Source organism: Pituophis catenifer, unplaced genomic scaffold (assembly GCF_029215685.1).
Source record: "Pituophis catenifer annectens isolate HBS135680 unplaced genomic scaffold, rPitCat1.0.hap2 SCAF_2, whole genome shotgun sequence".
NCBI classification, from domain to species: Eukaryota; Metazoa; Chordata; class Lepidosauria; order Squamata; family Colubridae; genus Pituophis; species Pituophis catenifer.
Genome location: NW_027256882.1, coordinates 160,377,909 through 160,400,343, shown reverse-complemented (window position 1 = coordinate 160,400,343; position 22,435 = coordinate 160,377,909). Strand labels below are relative to the sequence as shown.

At 41.7% G+C, this 22,435-nt stretch overlaps 1 protein-coding gene across 1 annotated transcript in view; it reads left to right on the top strand.

Annotated features, from left to right (window-relative positions):
- The window catches only part of MARCHF9 (membrane associated ring-CH-type finger 9), a 48,956-nt gene extending 33,129 nt beyond the window's left edge, over positions 1 to 15,827 (top strand). The window contains exons 2-4 of the mRNA XM_070934925.1: positions 2,220 to 2,375; positions 4,951 to 5,143; positions 15,499 to 15,827. Coding sequence (XP_070791026.1) covers positions 2,220 to 2,375; positions 4,951 to 5,143; positions 15,499 to 15,827 — 678 coding nt within the window. The remainder of the gene's footprint in view (positions 1 to 2,219; positions 2,376 to 4,950; positions 5,144 to 15,498) is intronic.
- The last annotated feature ends 6,608 nt before the right edge of the window (positions 15,828 to 22,435 follow it).

Sequence of the window (22,435 nt, the reverse complement as noted above, 5' to 3'; positions counted from 1 at the left end):
TGCTGGTCTGTGACCGTAATAGAGATGGATTCTGATTCAAAGGGATGCTTCATTGAAGGTCCATTCAAAGCCAAGACCTCTGAGGCTTCTCATAGGTTTAGCATCCTGGCATTGTGTGCATCATGAGAAGCCAGAGTTAGTCCTTAGTGTAGACAAGTTGCAGAACTACAGTCTTGTACTGTTACAAGATATGTATGACTGCATATGAAATTCATATTCTACCTAGGAACCAATTAGACTTCACCTGTGCTGTGACTATACTGTACTGTGTGCCTGAAACAGGAATTGCTCTTCTGACCTGAAGCTTTTAACTCCTCACCCTGTTGACAAATGGAAATATATACAACCCCCCCCCCACTTCTGTTTCCTTTAACAAGTCCTTTAACTGCTGTTGTATCTCTCTGTGTGTTCATACATTGGGAGATATTTTTCAGCAGGAGGCTGGTACAGAATGCAGTGTGGGCAGAGGTCCATTACTTCTGTTTTTCTTTCAAAGTAAAAATGCCCAGCATCTTAAGGAAATAAGTATGTGGGTGTGTATGTGTGCGCATCAGTGGTGGGTTTCAAAATTTTTTTACTACCGGTTCTGTGGGTGTGGCTTGGTCAGCATGGTGTGCTTTGGTGGGCGTGGCTTGGTGGGTATGGCAGGGGAAGGATATTGTAAAATCTCCATTCACACCCCATTCCAGGGGAAGGTTACTGCAAAATCCCCATTTCTTCCGGATCAGCTGGGACTCAGGAGGCAGAGAATAGATGGGGGCGGGGCCAGTCAGAATTTTTACTACCGGTTCTCTTAACTACTCAAAATTTCCGCTACCGGTTCTCCAGAACTGGTCAGAACCTGCTGAAACCCACCTCTGGTGTGCATGTGTCTGATTTTTGCTTTACAAACGGGTGACCCCAGTCAGTGTCTTCTGGTCTTTTGTACTTGGTCTCCCCCTTTGTTGCTATGCTCAGAGTAATGGGATTCATAAGGCGACCAGTCGTAGCTGAAACAGGATGTGAGAGAACTCTTGCTGACCCCTTGTGTTGCCTGTCCTCCATTTGACAGGAACCTACAGCAATTTCCTTTCCGAGGCTCATATCCATAACACATCATTAATACTTCCTGCAAGCGGGTCTGAAATATTGATGCTAATTGCTCTTCTGGTTTGCCTAGCAGCACATTAAGCAGGTAGAACTAACAAGCCACTTTTTAAAATAATGAAACAGGGCTAATGGACAGCCAGCCTGGAGATGGGCCTTATTATCCAGAATTCTCTGAGTAGGCTTTAAATTTGCTCAGATTGGGTGTTCTTGGCATGATGGGAGATCAACCAATCAGAATAGAGCTGGAAGGGACCTTGGAGGTCTTCTAGTCCAGCCCCCTGCTCAAGCAGGAGACCCTATACCATTTCAGATAGGTAGTTGTCCAGTCTCTTCTTAAAAACCTCCCGTGATGAAGCACCCACAACTTCTAAAGGCAAACTGTTCCACTGGTTAATTGTTAACACTGTTAGGAAGTTTCTCCTTAATTACAAGTTGCTTCTATCCTTGATTCATTTCCATCCATTGTTGGTTACCCTGCCCTTTGGTGCTTTGGAAAATAAGTTGACCCCCTCTTCTTTGTGGCACTATTGTTGTTGTTGCTGCTGCTGTTGTTGTTGTTATCTTTTATTAATTAAACATGAAACTCTGTCAACTGAACATTTAAAAATGTATCACAAATATCATTGACTGGTGCTAATGGTTGATATGGGTTTTTTTTGTTGTTGTTATTATTATTAGATATTATCCAAGATATAGAAGGTTAGGACAGGGGTCGGCAATTTTAAACACTCAAAGAGCCACAAAGTTCCTAACCAGAATCTCAATTCTGGAGCCGACCGGAAGTCCGGTTCCCCCACCATAAAGTCTCCTCCTAGCGTGGTGTCCTTTTTCCTCTACCTGTCCTAACCGAAAGCCTTATTAATTGTAGAGCCGACTGGCGACAAGGAGCCGCAGCAGAGTGATGAAAGAGCCACAGGCGGCTTCAGAGCCATGGGATGCCGACCCCTATATAGTATAGTTTTGCAGATGTTGCCAGATGCCAATACCCATTATCCCCAGCTAGCCTGGATCATTATTGGGGATGCTGGGACTTAGGAGTCCAACCAGAGACCATAGAGTCTGTTCCTCTGCTGTAAGCAGTAAAGGATTCCCTGTTTTAATGTGATTCTTCCAACTCTCTTTTCTTGCAGGGGGAGCTGCTCAGCCCCTGTCGCTGTGATGGTTCCGTCCGCTGCACCCACCAGCCTTGCTTGATTCGCTGGATCAGTGAGAGGGGCTCCTGGAGCTGTGAGCTGTGCTACTTCAAGTACCAGGTCTTAGCCATTAGCACAAAGAATCCGTTGCAGGTAAGCCTTGCCTGGCGACTCAGTTTTAGGAATAGTGGCCGGAAGGGGAAATAGAGGAGTCAAGAGCAGAGGATGGTAGATATGTGCCTCTGGCCCATGTGCTTTACATAATCTTCCTCCTCCTCCTCCTCCTCCTCCTCTCACACATGCACACACACACACGTACACATATACGCATATACATGGTTACCCTCATATTCAGTTATTACTCCATCTGTCCCCCTCTGAGATATGGGGTAGACGAGAAGGTTCCCCAGAAATGTCTGTGTTCTTGGATGCACATCTCCCTTCCCTCTTGTCTTTTTTGTTCCTCCATCCATATGCTAGCTTTAGCAGCCCCAAATGCTGCTGAAGGAACTGCCCAGAGGGAGCAGGTTCTGCTTTGAAGCTGTCATTCACTCCAAATATATCAGCAGAGGCAGTTGGGTGACCTCCACCAGGAGTGTCATGCTGGAAGGGATCTTGGCAGATCAAGATATATCTGCCCGCATTCCCTTGTCCTCTTCTGCAAGTACAACATAATCTGGCAGGCAACATTTAGGCTTGGAAAAGTCTCATACATAACCTTTTTTTTTTTTTTTTGTCACGATGTCGCATAACCGTCTCTTTCAACTTTGGGTGCTCAGTCCTCTCTCTGCATAGGCTCTTGCCTGGTGAATTCCAGCTCCATCCATGTAAGGGATGAATCATGGAGAGGGAAGACTGTACCAAGTGACAGGCGAAAAAGTCGCGTGGTGGTGACTCTGCCAGTGACAAAAGAAATGAATTGGTCCTGAGTCATGCACAGGCGGACAGTTTTGCTTGGCAACGTCAATCCTTGTCCTTAACTCCAGGACAAGCTGTTCAGAGGGAAGCTGCTTCCTCTCTCCCTAACTTGCTCCTTCCTCATGGAAGGAACTGTAAAAGTTTTTTTTTAAACTTTTATATTCTTATATGAATATAAGAGTTTCAGCAGCGGGTTCTAGTGCCGAAAGTGGACTAGAGGAGACCGACCGACAACTTACCTTGCAAATACGATGTATTGATTTATTTACGTATTTTGTGTGGCTGCCTAACTCACCACAGTGATTCTGAACAACTAACGCCGTGATGGCGAACCTATGGCACATGTGCCCAAAGTGGCACACGAAGCCATGTCGCCCAACACGTGTGGCCTTGCCTGTTTGTCTTCCGGGTTTCTGGCACACATGCACATGTGACAATCAGCTGTCCTTTGCATGCCCGACAGTGCCAAAAACTGATGTGTGCATGCGCACTGGCCAGCTGATTGTCGGGTATGCATGTGCGCCAGAACCCGGAAGTTTGGCTTTTCTAGAGCGTGGTCTCTTCGCACGCGCGGCAGTGCCAAAAACCAGCCTACGCACATGCGCCGGCCAGCTGATAGTTGGGCTTGCATGCTTGGCTTTTCTGGAGCACTGTGCTGATGAGTGCAGGTGCGTGCGATGTTTCTCTACAACATCAGACGCACCCGACACTGAGTGCTGAAGAGGTTCACCATCACTGAACTAACGGAACGTGAAAAACTAAACAAACAATACGTGCAAACCCAGATCCATGACACTTAAATCTAATTGTGTCATACCCCCTCTCCCCTCGCCCCCCCATGACAAAAACCACAACATCTCATGGACACAGACTAACCTCCCAAATGATCCAATGAGCCAAACACACACCTTTTGGGATGAGTAAGAGTGAAACTTGTGTGACTTATCACCTTTAAAGCGCTCCATGGCATAGGGCCTAGCTATCTGCGAGACCGCCTGCTGCTACCGACGACCTCCCATCAACCCGTGCGCTCCCACAGAGAGGGCCTCCTCAGGGTGCCATCAGCCAGACAGTGTAGGCTGGTGACCCCCAGGGGGAAGGCCTTCTCGGTGGGGGCTCCCACCCTCTGGAATCAGTTGCCCCCGGAGATAAGGAGAATCCATGACCTCAATGCCTTCCGTCGTGCCCTTAAAACCCATCTTTCCCAGCAAGCCGGGCTGGCTTAAGAAGAAATTTTAAATTCTTTTAATCAGTCTGTGATTTCTTAACTTTCGGGCCAAAATTTATATATATTTTTTAATGTTTTTTAATATTTGTATTGTATGTTTTTTATCTTGGCTGTACACCGCCCTGAGTCCGCAGGGAGAAGGGCGGTATATAAATTGGAAATTAAATTAAATTAAATTAAATCAACTGTACGCACATGCATGCTCTCCCTTTTTATGCAAAGAAACCACTTTTTAACTTGACAGGGGGTTGAGCTATGACAGGGAAGGATAAAGAATTGGGGGCTCTCAAGATGTGGCCGAATGTCTTTGTTAGTCCCAGGTGATGGATGCTGGAATGGTGCTTCAGCAATCTCTGCCTCTCCCACCTTATTACAGAGAGAAGAAACCGTGAATATAACTTGCATCTAGGATAGGAGAGAAAGTAACATTAGATTTACTCTGCTAATCCCAAAGGTGACTTGTATCACCTCTGTGATGAAGGGGGATCTTCACATTTGGACTTCTTGGTCCTGTTGGGTAGGCACACCCATCAACTCCACAAGAGTAATCACCCAAGACCAACCTTGTTTTCTCCTTTACAGTGGCAGGCAATTTCCCTGACGGTGATTGAAAAGGTGCAAATTGCAGCCATCATCCTGGGTTCCCTCTTCCTCATTGCCAGCATCTCCTGGCTGATTTGGTCGTCACTCAGTCCCTCGGCCAAGTGGCAGCGACAGGACCTGCTCTTCCAGATCTGCTATGGGATGTATGGTTTTATGGATATCGTCTGCATAGGTGAGAACTTCCTTTTCCCAAGCTTTCTCCTGTCGCTTGAAAAATGACCATGTTCCCTTCTTACAAACAGAGGATGCCACGGGCAGACAGAGGCAATTTCTCATGTTTCTCTGGTTCTCCTATGAAAATCAAAGCAAAGAACTACCAGGGTAGATTTCAGCAGATTTGTATCGTGGGCATTAATGAAATCCAGAGGTTCACTGGAGTGTCTTCCAGGAATAGTCTTAAGGGTATAGACTGAGACATGCTGGATGAAACTAGGACGGGGCAGTGACAGACATGTTTTTATTTCAGTCTGCTTGATTTTGACTTTGCAAGAATTTGCTGCCATGCCTTATCATGTTTTTGTTTTCATTCTCTTTGAAGAATTACTTTGTGGTTCTGTTTCTGATTCAGAGGGCTAAAATCTCTAGTTCATCTCCAGAATATATACCTGTAGCTATAACTCAAATACAAGCTCTTGATATAGAGATAATTATATCTGGGTAATTCTAGAAGAGACACAGATTGAACCAAAAGAACAGATCTTCATTGGTTAGTTCCAAGATCCTTTCCCATTCTCAGAAATAAGCCAAACACACTAATGTGCGTTATTTTCATAATTTAGATACTGTACAATGTAGAATTTAGTTGTTTTTCATACCAAATTTACACAGCACCTAAAGTCAACTCTAAAATTTAAATTCACTAGACAGCACCTGCCCTCTAACATGTGAAGATATGATACAGGTAGTGATTTTTTGGGGGTGAACATTTGCTCACTGAAATAAGGGATTTAAATTGCCAAGCTTTCGCATTGTGTCCAAAGCCACTGAGTTTTATTTTAGGACTTACACATTAATTCTGAGGTTGCTTTTGCTCTTTCTAGGATCATGATCAGCTTTGCTTAGAATAAGGAGTGCCTTTTAGTTTCACAAATACATTCCCGACTTCCAGAGAAAACTGAAGAACTTGGGTGCTTAGGAGAAACTCAATTTTTAAAAATATTTTTTTAAAAAATAGCCAGCTGGGTGTCAGCACCTAGACAATCTTAACAGATACCAAACGAAGACAATATCGGTAGCTCAGGCTTTAAATGTGGGGTTCTTGGTGGTCTATGAGCTTCGTTGTTTTCTACTTTGTTTCATTACCAAAGTAGGTAACGTCATCATTCTTTGGTCATGAACCATCTGCAAGAAAACAGTCAAGCTCAGAGAGCACCAAGGACTCCCATAATCATAGCAGATCTCAAAAAATCAAGTGGGGTTGAACTTGGCTAGTGCTTGGCTGGATGACTACCAGGAAATCTCTGAATTATAGGCTAAACCAGTGGTGAAATGTAAAATTTGTTACTACTAGTTCTATGGGCGTGGCTTGGTGATGGGGTAATGTGACTGGGTGGGCGTGGCCAACTTTTTTTTTTTACTTTTTTAAAGCATTTTTTACAACCTATTTGGCCGAATAGGTTGTAAAAAAAATGCTTTTAAAAGTAAAAAAAAAAGGCTCTGACGATCACAGCTGTGGCGCGCGATCGTCAGAGCCTTTTATTACCTTTTAAAAGCAGGAAGACACCCGGGCGGATGGGTTCTCTGAACTACCTGCCACAATCGCTACCGGATCGCCTGATCCAGTCCAAACCAGGAACAATTCACCCCTGGGCAAAACTGTAAAAATTAAAAACAAAAATACTTGAAAAAGGCAAGAGACAAATATTGTTGTCAAAGAAACTATAAGGGTATATCTATGAATTCACCAAAGTTCAGCTTGAGTAAGGAGACTTTATCTTTCATAGGAATATTTAAGGAATACATCTGACAGTAATTAAAGGAGCCCAGCATTGTTCAGGCTTCAGGGTGAAGCAGTGGGGGCTAAAAAAAAAGAAGAAGGAAAGATGCTGCTACTTTAAAGGACCAAGAGGACCGTTAAAGCAGTGACATATATTATTTTTAGGGTAAGCGATAGCCTGCAAAAGACTCGGCTCTTTTAAAGGGTATCAGAGGGAAGCTGTGCTTGTGAGCGGTCAGAAGCATTTCTTCTTGTGACACATGCATTTTCCTAATATTAACTGCATGACGCTATACGTCATGCAGCTTAGTCATAGCCCTAGAATTTGCAAAATATTTCTGTTGAGTCCTTCAGAGCTGAACACATGGCCCATCCCTGGAGAAACCGTCTGTCATCTAGGTTGGCATGTCATCATTGTTTAGTTTACAAATCACCCCGCCTTCTCCGCTACCCACTCTCATCCATGGGACAACCTTCTGGTTCCATCTTCCCCCTCACTTCTGCTTTACCCTTACGTGCCAAATACTCCATCATAACCAGAATAAGTGATCCAATCCCCTGCCTTGAAATCCCTAGCAGTTTGAAAGGCTATAATTCCCATTCCGGTATTTTGCAGCAGGCAAAATGAGTAGCATTATGGTGGAGGGAAGCAGTGGCTTGAATATTTCAAGACCACATGGGCAGAGTGACCAGTTCAGGACTGTAGGAATCCAGACCACTGTTGGATGGTAGCAAAAAAAAAAAAATACTCAAAACTCTCTTGGACCACCATGTAATGGTCAGTTATAGGTGTTACCCTGCTTTGGTAACTCTATATGGGCTGGGAAGGAATTGGGAATTATGATTCCTGAATGGTCATGTGACTGTACAATATCACATGGTCACAGGGCCATGCCAGATAGTGATAGAGAAGGGAAGACACCTTTCTTCAAATACCTGGTTCTCCAGAATATTTACTGGGCTTCTTACATACTAAACAAAGCTTTAACTGAATTTCTTATGAACTCTTAATAATAACCTGCAAGCAAGAATTGGTGGGACCACAAAATAGATAAAGTAATATAAAATGAAGAAGGTAAAGTGCTCTGGCACTTTAGAATTCCAACAGCACCTGCCACATAACACCCCAGACTGAACAATTGTTGATAAGAAAGACAAAAAAAGTCTGGCTAATGGTCATGGAAGTACCTGGAGATAGCAAAATAGAAGAGAAAGAACTAGAGAAAATTGCAAACTACAAGGACCTGCAAATAGAAGCAGAACTGCTGTGGCAAAAAGAAGCAAAGATAGTGTCGATAGTGATAGGCACCTTGGGTGAATCCCAAAAAATCTGGAGCACCACTTAAACACCATCAGCATTGGCAAAAATCATCAATTGCAAAAGGCAGCTTTGCTTGGAAGGGTTTATACCCTGTGACAATACCTTTAACACTATAAAACAACATGTGCATATCCCAGATCCTTGGGAAGGGTTAGTAGGGAGACAAAAATGCCAAATCAATTGTGCAACTAATAATAAGAATAATTAATTTGAAGATTAAATATATTATTATTATTATTATTATTATTATTATTATTATTATTATTATTATTATTATTATTATTATTATTCCATAGATGAAATAGAATAACTGCTCCCTTTTGGGTCTCTAAACCCAAAGAAATAAATGTGGTGCATCAGGATTTTTAAAAAAGTTATTGATGAGTCTTGCCATATTATTATTATACTATTACAGTAAACCTCAATTTAATAACCTAACAAGGTAAAAGGAGTATCCATTAACCAAAGTGTCCATTACATCCAAATAAGAATTTAGATAAGGGTATGTTTTGTATTTTGTGCATGTGTAAAATGGCATTGGATCCACAAGAAAGAATTTTGGTGTTTTGCATCCAAAATCTTCTAAACAGAGATCTATTAAATAGAGCAGGGGTCTCCAACCTTGGCAACTTTAAGCCTGGAGGACTTCAACTCCCAGAATTCCCTAATCAGTTGGCTGGGGAATTCTGGGAGTTGAAGTTCGCCAGGCTTAAGGTTGCCAAATTTGGAGACCCCTGAAATAGAGGACCTTCTTTACCATCATCAAATGACATTGTCATAATCCAGCCCAAATCTTTTCATTATTTAAATTATTATTCCATTGAATAACATTTGTAATACATACTTTCACATAAGAGTCATTGGTTTCTATTGAAAAAAAATACCTTCCCGAGATATTTCCATAAACAGCAGTGACTTCCAAAAGCATTTATTGTGGATTACAAATATGATTTAATTGCATTAATTGGCTATGCTTTAAGAATTGTATTAATTTTAAGGGGTAGATTCCTTAAAAGGATATTTTTTTAAAGGCGTGCCTAACAATGGAAAAAAGCTGACCCTAGTGCTTTAATGAATGACAAAAAAAAGTGCTTCCTTTTTTTTCCCCTGAGGTCTGAATCATTTTTGAAGCATATTCAGCCTTAGTAATTTGTCCTCGGTGCACCCTGTGCTGTAGTTGCTGGTGGGTTTTTCATCAGATGACTGGATATTTTTCCCTTAGCACTACACACCCTCGATTGGAAAGAAACCTGTTTTAAATTGGAAGCTGGTGACATTCACTAAAGAGACCGAGCCAGGTCTATGGCACTGATGGATGAGCTCTGTTGAGATGGGCAGGATAACAGGCAGACTCTTGTGGGCAGGAGCCAGGTGCTGTCACTGAGAAGTGAATGAATGACTTTTCTGTTTCCCCCTTGATTTGACTGAATTACCTGTATTGCATGCTAATGACCCACCTTGGGAGATGGCAGCAGGGCGCTCAAGTGAATGCCACTGGGCGTTACCTCTTTGGTACATATTTATATTTGATTGGTGTACTAGGAGTTTGTGAACAGACCGAGAGGGAAAGACTTGTATTTCTTTCACAAAAAAAATTTTTTTTAATTAAAAAAATACAGGTACCTGTGATCACACAAACATAAATCAATTTCACTTGTTGAAATACATATAAGCCCTATTTTGACGTCTCATCTAGTGAATGGTTCTTGGAAAAATTCTGATTAAACATTCTGATCATCCCATTTATTTAAAGAGAGTTGAGGGAGAGTTTTGTTTATTCTTAAACACAGTATCCAGAAACAAAATCTTTATACTGTCTTCAATGACAAATGGTTCACAAAATGTGTGTTTCCCATCAATATTTCAACTTGAAGAATTAATTTGATGCCAATTCCCTATGCATGTAAAATAGAGATTTCTAACTGAAAACTGTAAATGTTCATTATTTTTTCAATAATTTGTGCTAATAACCACAGACAGGGTGAGTTTATCTAAGGCAGGGGTGGGGAACAATGGCCTTTTTATGACTTGTGGACTTCAACTTCCAGAATTCCCGAGCCAGCCTCAGGAATTCTGGGAGTTGAAGTCCACAAGTCACAAAAGGGCCACCTTTCCTCACCCCTGATCTAAGGCTTGGTGGCAGTTTTCCAAATCAAAGGTTTTGTAACAGAATAGTTATCTCTTCACCATCATTAGGACTAGTAACAAATAAAAGGATTGTATTATGCCAGTCTATGTGGATAAATTTTTATGTTCAATTTCTTCTTATTCTATATTAAGGGCTACATGTGGCTTACAAGAATTTTTTAAAACATAATTTATTTATTTACATATTTTATAGCCATTATATGCTGCTCCATAACATTTTATTATATATTTTTAAACAATAGACAAAATACTAAAAAAGTACACCCCTAAACACAACATAATAAAAACAATGGGCAAAACTAAAAAGAATACTTTTTACAAAACTAGTGCTAAATAAACAAAATAGAGAAAAGGAAAAATTATGAACAATCTAAGTATATCACCTATACATCAATATTAAACAATATACAGGTAGTCCTCAACTTATGGCCACAATTGAGCCCAAAGTTTCTGTTGCTAAGTGAGACATTTGTTAAGTGAGTTTTACCCCATTTTACAACTTTTCTTGCCACAGTTGCTAAGTGAATCACTGCAGTTGTTAAGCTAATAACATGGCTGTTAAGTGAATTTGGCTTCCCCAATGACTTTGCTTATCAGAAGGTTGCAAAAGGTGGCCCCCGCTGGGAGACTGCAATAGTTATAAATATAAGTCATTGACGAGTGTCTGAATTTTGATCACATGACCATGGGGAGGCTGCAACAGTCGTGTGAAAATGGTCATAAGTTAGCAGCTTGGCTGTCTCAGGAATTCTGGGAGTTGAAGTCCACAGGTTGTAAAAGGGCCACAGTTGCCCACCCCTGTCGTAAGTCATTGTTTTCAGTTCTGTTGTAACTTCAAGCAATCACTAAATGAACCATTATCTCTATTAGTTTTCAAATTTAAAAGAGAATAAGAATCTGTTATAAATATGAGGACATCTGTGTCAAAGAAAAAGGTATTATGTCATTTTTAATTAGTAGAAAAAATCTGGATAAGTCCCCTTAATGTCTGGAATAATAATAATAACAACAACAACAATGACAAAGACACTGACAATAATGTTAGTATTATTTTCCAATTTCTTAAAATAATTTTCTTAATTCCATGTGCCCAATGTCGCCAAAGCTGCTCAAAATCAGTCTAATTCCACATTTCTGAAACATAATCCAATATTAACATTATCGTCTTTAACATTAAATGATTTCCTCATAAATTGATTGTCACGTATTAACCTATTGTTCCAAAAAGATGCCAACTCAAAAGAAAATACGATACAAGTCAGTGATCTCTTCCATAAAGTTAAATATTCATGAGCGTCAATGTCAGCAATCCAGTCTACAACCCAACAGGGCCCAAACATCTCCGGCTTTTTTCAGTCTCAGAATTGAAAAGTCCATTTTACTATACATTGACCCAAGTAATTGCCAAGGCCTTAATGGAAATAAATCAGAAAGTTTCCAATGAGATCCACAAAGGATGACAGCCTACTAAATTTCCATTCTACATAGACATGGCTGATATGATAAAAGCTCAGTGATATTTTTGAAATCACCAGCATTAAAATATAACCTCAGTTTGAGAAGGGAAATCCTTGGCAGCCTGTTTTGCATATAGATGTGCTCAATAATTTGTCTATCTGAAGAAAATACTCGGATGAGGGTTTTTTTGTTTTTTTTTTAATTTGATTTATATGCCGCCCTTCTCCGGAGACTCAGGGCGGCTTACAATGTGCTAAGCAATAGCCTTCATCCTTTTGTATATGTATACAAAGTCATCTTATTGCCCCCACAACTGGGTCCTCAATTTACCTATCTTAGAAAGGATGGAAGGCTGAGTCAACCTTGAGCCTGGCGAGATTCGAACCTGCAGTAATCGCAGGCAGCTGGTCTTAATAACAGGGTGCTTTAGACCACTGAACTACCAAGGCTCTTTTTTTTTTGTTTTTGTTTTTGTTTTTATGTTCAGTTTCTTCCTGTTCTTTATTAAGAGGTATGTACAGTTTTAAAAATTCTATTTTTATATCCAGTCTTGAAGACTCAACCCCCTAAGGCTGTGTAAGTACAGGTAGTCCTTGACGTACGACCACAATTGAGCCTAACATTTCTGTTGTTAAGTGAGACATTTGTTAAGTGAGGTTTTTCACCATTTTACCACTTTTCTTGCCACAGTTGTTTAGTGAATCATGGCAGTTGTTCAGTTAGTAACCCTGTTGTTAAGTGAATCTGGCTTCCCCACTGACTTTGCTTGTCAGAAGATTGCAAAAGGGGATCACATGACCCCGGGACCATCGCGGTTTGGGTGAACCGGTTCGGCCCCGTTCGGCGATCACGCGCAAAGCGCGTGCACGAAGAGAAGCGGTGGTAACACCGGTTGGAACCCACCACTGCCTGGGACTCTGCAAGGGTCATAAATATGAGTCGGTTGCCAAGCATCTGAATTTTGATCATGTGGCCATGAGGATGCTGCAAAGGTTGTAACTATGAAAAACGGTCATCAATCACTTTGAATGGTCACTAAATGAACTGTTGTACATCGAGGACCACCTGTAGGAACTTGCCGAAGGCCAACTCAATTTTTGTAGTTGAGCAAGAGATTTAAATCTTGTTTTACAGAAATGGAGATTTAGATTCTCTCTAAACAATGATCCAGTGAGGAGAAGGTTAATTTGAATTTGTTTCTTGGGGGGGGGGGGGGAATGGAACGAAAGTTCTCATACCAATTATGAATATTTTCCTTTAGAATGATGAATAAAATATATATTCCACTCTTTTCCTGCCCACAAGTTACATCTAGGACTAGGCAACCAGAAGACTTTGTTTACCCAGAATCATTAAAATTTTATGCTAAGGACCTGCAATCATTGCAGGATGCTCCAGCTTGTGCTGCAGTTTTCACCAGAGAAAAGCAAGAATTCACTACCATTTTTCTCTGAGTGCCTACCGCATTCGTTGTGGTAGAGGTCAGTGGGACAGAGCGGAGCCAGCAGCAGCCCTGCCCCCTCAGAAGATCAGATCTTAAAGTTGGAAGGAACTCTGCTTCTTGTCCCTGTTAAAATAGCAGAGAAGGTCAAGGCACTAAAAGGAATGAAAACACATACTTCTTTACTGAACCTTTGGAATATGGAATTCATCAAACCGTATTGTAGCTACGATAATATATATTTTAGACGAGAAGCCAAGTTAGTCTTCTGCAAAAAGAACAATGAAGCACTGGTAGCACTTTGATGCTGGTGCCTTGTCCATATTCACGTAGTCCTTGTTTAATGCCCACAGTTGGGAACCAGCAACTTGATTGTTAATCAAAGTGATCACTAAGTGAATCGTCACGATTTTACGGCTTTATTTCAGCTCTCCTTTGCTTTACAGACCTGTAAATACAAGGATTAGTTGCGAAGTTAGTCCTTGTCGCTGTTGTAACTTCGACAGGCCAATACATGAGGCAGTCACTAAGCAAGGACTCCCTGTAGTTCATTAGATGGATTGTAATCTATAAAAGCATATACGTGATCATAAATATGTTAGTCTTTAAAAAAATAAAATTAAATACATCAGCTGACTTAAACAGACATTGTTCATGCAAACTACAGAAGTAGTTTGCAATTGTCTTCTGCATTTTTTTTTCCAGCCTTCCAATTCAGCATCTGATCTTTAAGGTCCCTCAAACCTTTTTGTTATTATTTTTTCTAGCCTATGTTAATAGTACTAGAATTCTTATTTATTAGAAGTTTTGTGGTGAAAGCTAAACACTATACACGTTTTTAAATTTAATGGATCCTTATATTCTTAAACTAGAGGAGTAACAGTAACAGAGTTGGAAGGGACCTAGGACCCAAAGATTAGGATTTTAGAGCATACCAAATCATGCATAATGTAATTTATGTTCAAAAAGTAACAAGGGGATTTTAAATCTACAGAGAATACTAAAGAAAAATACTTCAATTTTCCCCCCAAAAAATTTCCGTATCATTTTTCTTGGCTTCCGAAGGTATGAAAATCTTTAGATCTCTCATATCCTGAAACAGAGCTTTGTTCCTCTGTGAAAATTGAATGTACACAAGTACATAGCAGAAGATAAATGATCAGAGAGATATGGGTGTTTTGTGGCAGAGTGATGAATTTCAGTAAAGTTGAAGGTGGAAATAAAAAGAAGGACTGCCCAAGTGCATTCAACGCATCAGCCTGTTATTCCTGAGCTTTATTTCATTTATTCATTCATTTAATTAGGTAGTGTCAGAATGTACCCAGCACTATACAGAAAGTGGGGGGGGGGAGGGAAACAGGATGATTTCCTGCTCTGAAGAGCTTAGTGTGAAGTTCAGGAAAATGGAGAGATAGAAACAGGGGGAGGGGGGTATTCACTCTTTGGTGCAGATTCAGTTGGAAATAAAGCAAAGGAATAAGGGGAAAGGATAGCTTAGCAAATACTGTGAACTCAGCCAGTTTTGGCTTATTGGTTAAGCCAATCATGGCTTCATACAGTGTGTGAATCCAGATGGTGAGAGGTGGTCTGCAGGAACTAAGAAGATGGGCTGAAGTATTTAGGGAAATGATTTATCCTGCATGGCAACTGACTGAATATGCAAAATGGGTGATTGATTGATTGATTGATTGATCGTTGCATTTCTACCCCACCTTTCCACAAGGATTGAAGGCAATGCACATCCTTGATTTAATCCTTACAGTAATTCTGTGGGATGGACTGGCCTGAGAAGTAACGATGTAGCCCAAGCCACCCACTTCGTGGTCTTGGCCCAACCTTTTATTTTTTATTTTTTTAAAAAAAATAATTTTTATTAAACAGTTTTTTTTAAAAAAAATAAAAAAAGAAATTTTTACAATTTTCTTCTTTTCAACATTTTCGCCTCAGTAAACATTCTTACATATCTATTTTTCTCCCTTACTTCAATTTACCATTTATATATATGATTCTAATATTGATTTATATACATAAAGATAACAATAAAATAAAATAAAAGGCCCAACCTTTTAAACTGTTAGATGAAATAGCCTCTTCTGCTGGCGGCTGAGTCTTTTGCGAATAAGGCAATGCCCTGTAATCTTAAGCGTATTGGTTCAAGCCAGCCTTTCCTTCACCCCCTTTGTTTGTGCAAGGATCACAGTTGTCCCTCGTCTCTTTCCACAGGTCTGATCACTCACGAAGGCTCCTCGGTGTATCGAATATTCAAGCGCTGGCAAGCAGTGAACCAGCAGTGGAAGGTGCTGAATTACGACAAAGCCAAGGACCTGGGGGAACCCCTCGGTGGGAGCACAAAGACAGGGGGGCGGAATTCACGGACGAATCCCTCCTCAGGGAGTGAGAGGACCTCCCAGCGGGGCCAGCGGGTTAGGACTATTTTGAACCATCACTGTGGTTATACAATTCTGCACATTCTCAGTCACCTGCGGCCTAATGAACATCGCGGGGGCTCCGGTTCTGGCCGCGAAGTGGTCATGAGGGTGACGACCGTATAATAACTGCTTAGGGAGCTTTTGTCAAGAGGGAGAGGCTCTGCAGATCCGATGGAAGGAAGACACCGATGCCCTTGCTTCCACACAAAGGCTCCGTTTTGAGCCCCTACGGGGTTGGCCACACATTGAATACTGTCTGATGAAGAAGGCACCCGGCTCTGTGGTGTTGCCACAGACCCCACCCAAGCCTTCCTTGTAAGGGAGGAGCGCCTCAATGTGGTTTCCTCTTCCTGATCTCCCATCAATGTGAATTCTTTTCCTTTCCATCCAGGCCTGTGATAAAAGGAGAAATAACCCAGCCCTCCCCCCACCCTGGCCCAGCCCTCCTGACGCCACCTCCCTGGCTTCTCTTGTTATGATTAAACTCTTTGGAAGTTGGGTGGGCTTTTAATTTATTTAATTTATTTAATTTATTTTTTAAAAAATGGCCCCTTGCTGGATCCCTTTCTGGACAAGTCTTGGCGCCAACCCATCCAGAAATTTGGAAACATTTTTACCTCATCTTTCAAAGGAAAACCTGCCAGAAGAACCACGCCTTGCCACCCTCATCCTGTTGCTCTCTTTCTCTCTGACCAGGAGATGCCAACCAGAGAGGCTCTGAACTTTGACCATCCCCTCCCGAAAAAAATAAATTTGAAAAATGGTGCAATAAACATGTTTCTTAAAGCAAAATGGCATCTTGCAATAAGGTTGCTGCACGTTTCATCTTTAATTTACTGCATGAAAGTCTGTTTCTCCTGTTCTCCCTTCCCTCCCTTCCCTTTCTCTCCAATTATGGAAGGATAAAGGATTGTTTATATACAAATAGGTGTCTTCCATTTGCATTGTGCACTTTCCTTTTTAAAGTTCTATTCCAGAGAGGTGGACATGTGTGTGATAGATCCTGGGGGAGAAGGGGAAATATACACTTGGGGGAAGTCAGGCAGGAAGGTGGGTGGAAACCTCACTGTGTTCGGCCTTTGGGTCTGTTTTGAGAAGAAAGACCTTAAGTCTTGTTTAGGATTAAGCTACTTTGAATTGAATGGGGTTTGTTTCTGAGTGGACATTTTTAGAATTGCTCTATACCTGTGATGGCGAACCTACGGCACGGGTGCCACAGGTGGCACGCGGAGCCATATCTGAGGGCACATGAGCGTTGCCCTAGCTCAGCTCCAGCACACATGTGCCCGCTGGCCAGCTGATTTTCGGGCCTTCCCGGGCCCACCGGAAGTTGGGAAATAGGCTGCTTCCGGCCTCCGGAAGGCCTCGGAGGGTGGGTGGGTTGAGGAAGGCTGTTTTTGTCCTCCCCAGGCTCCTAGAAAGCCTCTTAAGCCTGGGGAGAGTGAAAAATGGGCCCACTGTGCCATCACGTGCCAAAAGCGGGGGGAGTGCGGAGGGAGTACGCGCACGTGCGTGGAAGGGCGGGGCACAGGTGGGCATTGAATTATGGGTGTGGGCATGCATGCGCACGATTCCCCCGCTCTCCCTCCGCTTTTGGCACGCGACAGCAAAAAGGTTAGCCATCACTGCTCTATACAGTATATCCCAGTGTTGGCAAACCTTTTCGGCACCGAGTACCCAAACTGGAATGTGTGTGCATGCATGTGCACGTGCGTGCACTGAAGCACCGGAAGCCGTTTTTGGCCCGGATAACGGCCTGGAAAACAGCCTGGTTTTTTGCCGTTTTCAGGCCGTTATTTGGGCTGTTTTCCAAGCCATTTTCCGGGCCTGAAAAACGGCCTTAAAACAGCCCAGAAAAGGCTGGAAATGGCCTGGAAAACAGCCCAAAAATCGCTTGGAAACAGCCCCCAAAAACGCCCTGTTTTTCTGGCTGTTTTCCGGCACCCCAGAGCCCACAACAACCAGCTGGCCAGCACGCATATGTGCACCAGAAACCAGAAGAGCAGCTGGCGATGGCGTGCATGTCCACAGAGAGGGCTCTGCGTGTCACCTCTGGCACATGTGCCATAGGTTCGCCATCACGGATATATCCCATTTATGCGACAGTTATGGCAATCGTTTCTTGCATTTAAGAACTTGACCTCAACTGTAGTCCGATCCTGTGCTTGTTGATTTGGAAATAAGTGTAACTTTAAGTTCAGTGGCAATTTACTCTGGTGAATAAGCAGAGGATGGGGACATTAAGTGTCACTGGTATCCCCTTCTTGTCTTAGCTGAACATATTACAATTATGTTTTTTTCTAAATCTAAAAGGAAACATTATGACATTTTGAGACTTTCAGGCATATTTCCATAGTTGAGGTTTCTTCCCACCAAATTCTTCCCCAAAAGGATATTTCTGTTTTATGGTTTATTGTGTGAATGTAGGATTCACTCCTGAACTTGACCATCTAGACATCTTTAGTTTGATTTTTAAAGATGACTTTCCTGGTCTTCTGGTTACAGAGATAATATTTGTTACCTTAACATGGATATTCAAAGCAAGGATCTGTAATTGCCCTTGTTGAGTAAAAGGCAGGATCTGGATTGCCAAGAGACATTCCCCAAACATGTTGTCTTTTAAAACAGTATTATCAAATTCATAATAGATTACTTATACTTTTCATCTTCTAAAACTAGAGATATGATGTAAGAAATGTTGGAAGGCAAATGAGACCAAATTATATAGTTGAATTTTAGGCAAGAGAAATACAAAAGAAGGTGCCTCATGTGAAAAAATACAGGAAAAACTACGGTAAGGTTTATAGAAAGCACAAGATATTTCTTGATATATAAGCAGGATATATAGATATATACATAATCAATCCAAATCAATCCACTGCACTGCTGAAGGCCTCTTCATTGAAGGTTATGAAGTATGATTATAATCTATTACCTGGCTCGGTTTGGACTGATAAATAGAGATCTTTCAGCTTTCTAGTCCAGGCTAAGGAGGAACTGACCCTGAATCAGCCTATGGAAGGACTAGAAACTGGGTCTCCCTGCTGTTAGTCCAGCATGTTAACCACTAAACTATATTAATGTTTAGTGCAGATGATATGGATATAAATATATATTAACTCGATTTAACTCTTAGCGGACTTTTCAACGATCATTTAAATAGCTATGCCAGGCAGATGTATTCCAGGCAAAATTAACAGCTATTTTGAATGTTTAATTTTCAGTTTCACTTAATTATATACCCGTTCAAGTAATTAATACAATCCCTTATAAATATCTGCGTAGCAGTGTCAATTAGAAGAAAAGGAAGTTTTACAGTGATGAAATCCACAGCAGGGGAAGTGAACAAAATGAATGGTGAGCCAGAAATTAAGAAATGACAATCACAACATTGCCACCAATACAAATCTCTGCAAAGTAGAAATGAGTGGTTATTATTGTCACTAGCATTTTTCCCCTCCTAAGATTGTAGTGTAGCATCTAAAATAGATGAGGCTCCTGTTGGGCCAACATAGGCCAAATTATTTATTTATTAAATTCATGTGCCGCCTATCTTGTCCAAAGATGACTATGGGTTGCAGCATGGGTAACCATTCATCTTAATGCTTGGCTATCCTATGCTTATTAATCAATTTTTTCACAAATCTGCAAGATGATCTGGAACTGTGTTGCACTGTTCGGCAACAAATGCAAATGGCTGTTCGTTGAAGAGCCGAGTCTATACAGCAGGGGTGTCAAACTCTATTTCACTGAGGGACACATCAGGATTGTGTTTTACCTCAGGGGGCCGGGTAGGCATGGCCAGCTCAATGTCACTCATGTCGGGGGCGCCTATGGTGGCCTGAGAGCTCTGCCATCAAAACCAGAGCTTGGCACGGCCACACCCGGCCCTCCTGAGCTCTGTTTCTCTGGCAGAGGCACTGCAGGCCAGTCCTTTGCTGTTTCCAGGGTAGCCCCATGGGGCAGATCTAAGCACCCCGCGGACCAGATCCAGCCCTGGGGCCTTGAATTTGACACCTATATAGCCTCAGGCGGGAGTTTCCAGAGAATGGATGCTTTATAAAAATGTAGAGCAAGCCTCACATTCAACACTATGATACATAGCAACGCTAATTTCAAATAGTACAATGATTTTATAAAGTGTTCCCTTGGGCTCAGGCCCCAGCAGGATTACTATTAACGCCTGTCCTGGAAACCCCTCTAACCAATCTGTGCCAATCCAATCGTTGAGATGAAAACAGCTCTGCTACTGCCAGGTCACAACGCTCTTGTTACAGCAACATCCAGGAATGAAGGCACCAACTACACTTGACCACCAGATACGATCACGGCAACATGGAAGGTAGATGGTGGAAGACTCCCAAGGCTCTTCTCAAATCCACCTTCATGTTTCTACACCATCCAACGCTCCCTAGTCATCCCTATTCTTGATTAATTGCAACAAAGTATACATTGCTGACTATGATTGTCCAGTCATAGTTTGATCTTCATCCATTTTCTACTAGTAAAACACTCACCGGATTAAGTTTCTAGTCCAGAGCCATAAAGAAGCAGCAGTACCCCCACTTTTCCTTCAGGCAGCTTAAATAGCACCCTCTCTTCCCAGTTTTCTCATCCTCTCAGACTGGATATTGACTTAAACATGGTTTCCTCAGTTCTAGTTCGAAACTATAATCACTATTCCCCCCCCACCCCCCACTGCATGTCACCCTCATCTTACTGCCCTAACAAACGCAGCTATCTGGATGCTGCATCACAGGATAGGGATTTGGAAAGAGGAACCAGATCAATGAGACCAAATTACACCTGTGACTTCACGGCGGGGCCTTCTTGCTGCTGGCGTTATATCTCTGTTAAAGGGTTCCTGAGATAGGTGAGGGGCTCGTCCTCCTCACTTACAATCATTGGAAAACTTTTTTTGAAGCTGATCAGTATGGATGCTACTATTCTTGCACGACAAATGCCATGATAGAGGACGTACTAAGGGCCGTAGAAATAAATAAAAAAAAAAGAAAACAAGAACTCTGTGCAGAAGTATCCTTGAGGGATCATTGGTGCTCTCTGAGCTTGGTTGTTTTCTTGCAGATGTTTTGTTACCAAACTAGCACGGATGATGTTACCTAGTTTGGGTAGTGAAACATCTGTAAGAAACACAACCAAGCCCAGAGAGCACCAAGCACCCCTCATTTCAACTCTTGAGCTACAAATATTTTCCTTTAGAAGGATCATCCTTGGACAAAAGAGCTCCCACATAGTGCACATGACTGAAAGATGATGGTGCCAAGGGGGATTGGGTGGAGAGAAGAGGGGTGGGCAGTGAAGGTGGATCAGAGCTTTCACTCCATTCAAAGGGTCAATATTCCCACTAGAAATAGTTCCAACAGCCTGGAAATGCTGAAACAGTGTTTGAAGGAGAGGAAAGTCAGAGTAGAAGGGGAGGAAAGACCCAACCTGGCATTTCTCTTCTCCTCATACCAGTTACCTGGTTTGAACTTCACTGGTTTTCAATATTTTGAAAGGAGAGGCCATAGGACACTGCTTCTGAGAGATGAGTGGGAAATGGTACTGGCTTTTATACACAGGTAAGAACATCCTTTTGGCAATGCTTCTAGTAGTTGGGCATAGCTCCCTGAACTTGTCTATTATTTTGCCTAGTTCATAACATTCAGATGAATTATGCCTCAGTCAAGATCTTGCATCCATGTTCTTCCCCAATGCAGGAAGTTATGTGGATTTTTGTTTTTGTTTTAGTCTCATACATCATGGGACTATGGCATTTTGCACACCTTTTAATTTCTAAGGCCTGAATGTTAGTTTAAATACCCCCAATACCCCCCTGCCTCAAACATGAATTTTTAATAATATTATCACAAATCCTTAATAAAGATATATATGTGTGTGTGTGTGTGTGTGTGTGTGTGTGTGTGTGTGTGTGTGTGTGTGATATTATTTATGACTCTGTCCATGGTGCTGAAACTCCAGCTTATTTTATAGGCAGAAAGAGGCTGCCAAGCTCCTGAGCAAAATTCAAATATTTCTCCATGAATGATTATCTCACTGGGTATGATAATTGAGTGGAAAGATGCATCATTAATCATTCAGATTATAATATAAATGCTTTAAATGCTGGTATTGTGCAGGGTTTTCTAGGTACCAATTGTGATTGGTTGCATTCAGATAAGAGCCTCCATGCAGTTGATCCTGAAATTTTACTGTTGAAGCCAGGTGTTCTTTGAATCCATTCAACTCATGCTTTTTAGCATTCCTAATTACTGAACAGATGAATTGCAATGAACAGAGGGATATCTACCTGAAAGGTGGCATGTACTGAAAGAAGTAAATGCAAAAGAGTGCAATCCAGCTCTGTAAATGTGTTGTGAAATCCTTCTATCTTTGAAGCATTTCACCTTTGTAAATCCTCTGGTCTTCTATTTTGCATTTTTACATATATTTATTGGTTCGATTTATATGCCGCCCTTTTTCAGAGACTCAGGGCGGCTTACAATGCGTTAAGCAAAGCTTTCATACTTTTGTATATACCTGCTTAGTAGGGCTTTCGCCGTCCCCCCCCAAAAGCGGTGTTCTTTTTTATACAAAGTCAGCTTATTGCCCCCACAAACCAGGTCCTCATTTTACCTACCTCGAAAGGATGGAAGGCTGAATCAACCTTGAGCCTGGTGAGATTTGAACTTGCAGTAATTGCAGGCAACTGGTGTTACTTAACAGTGCTC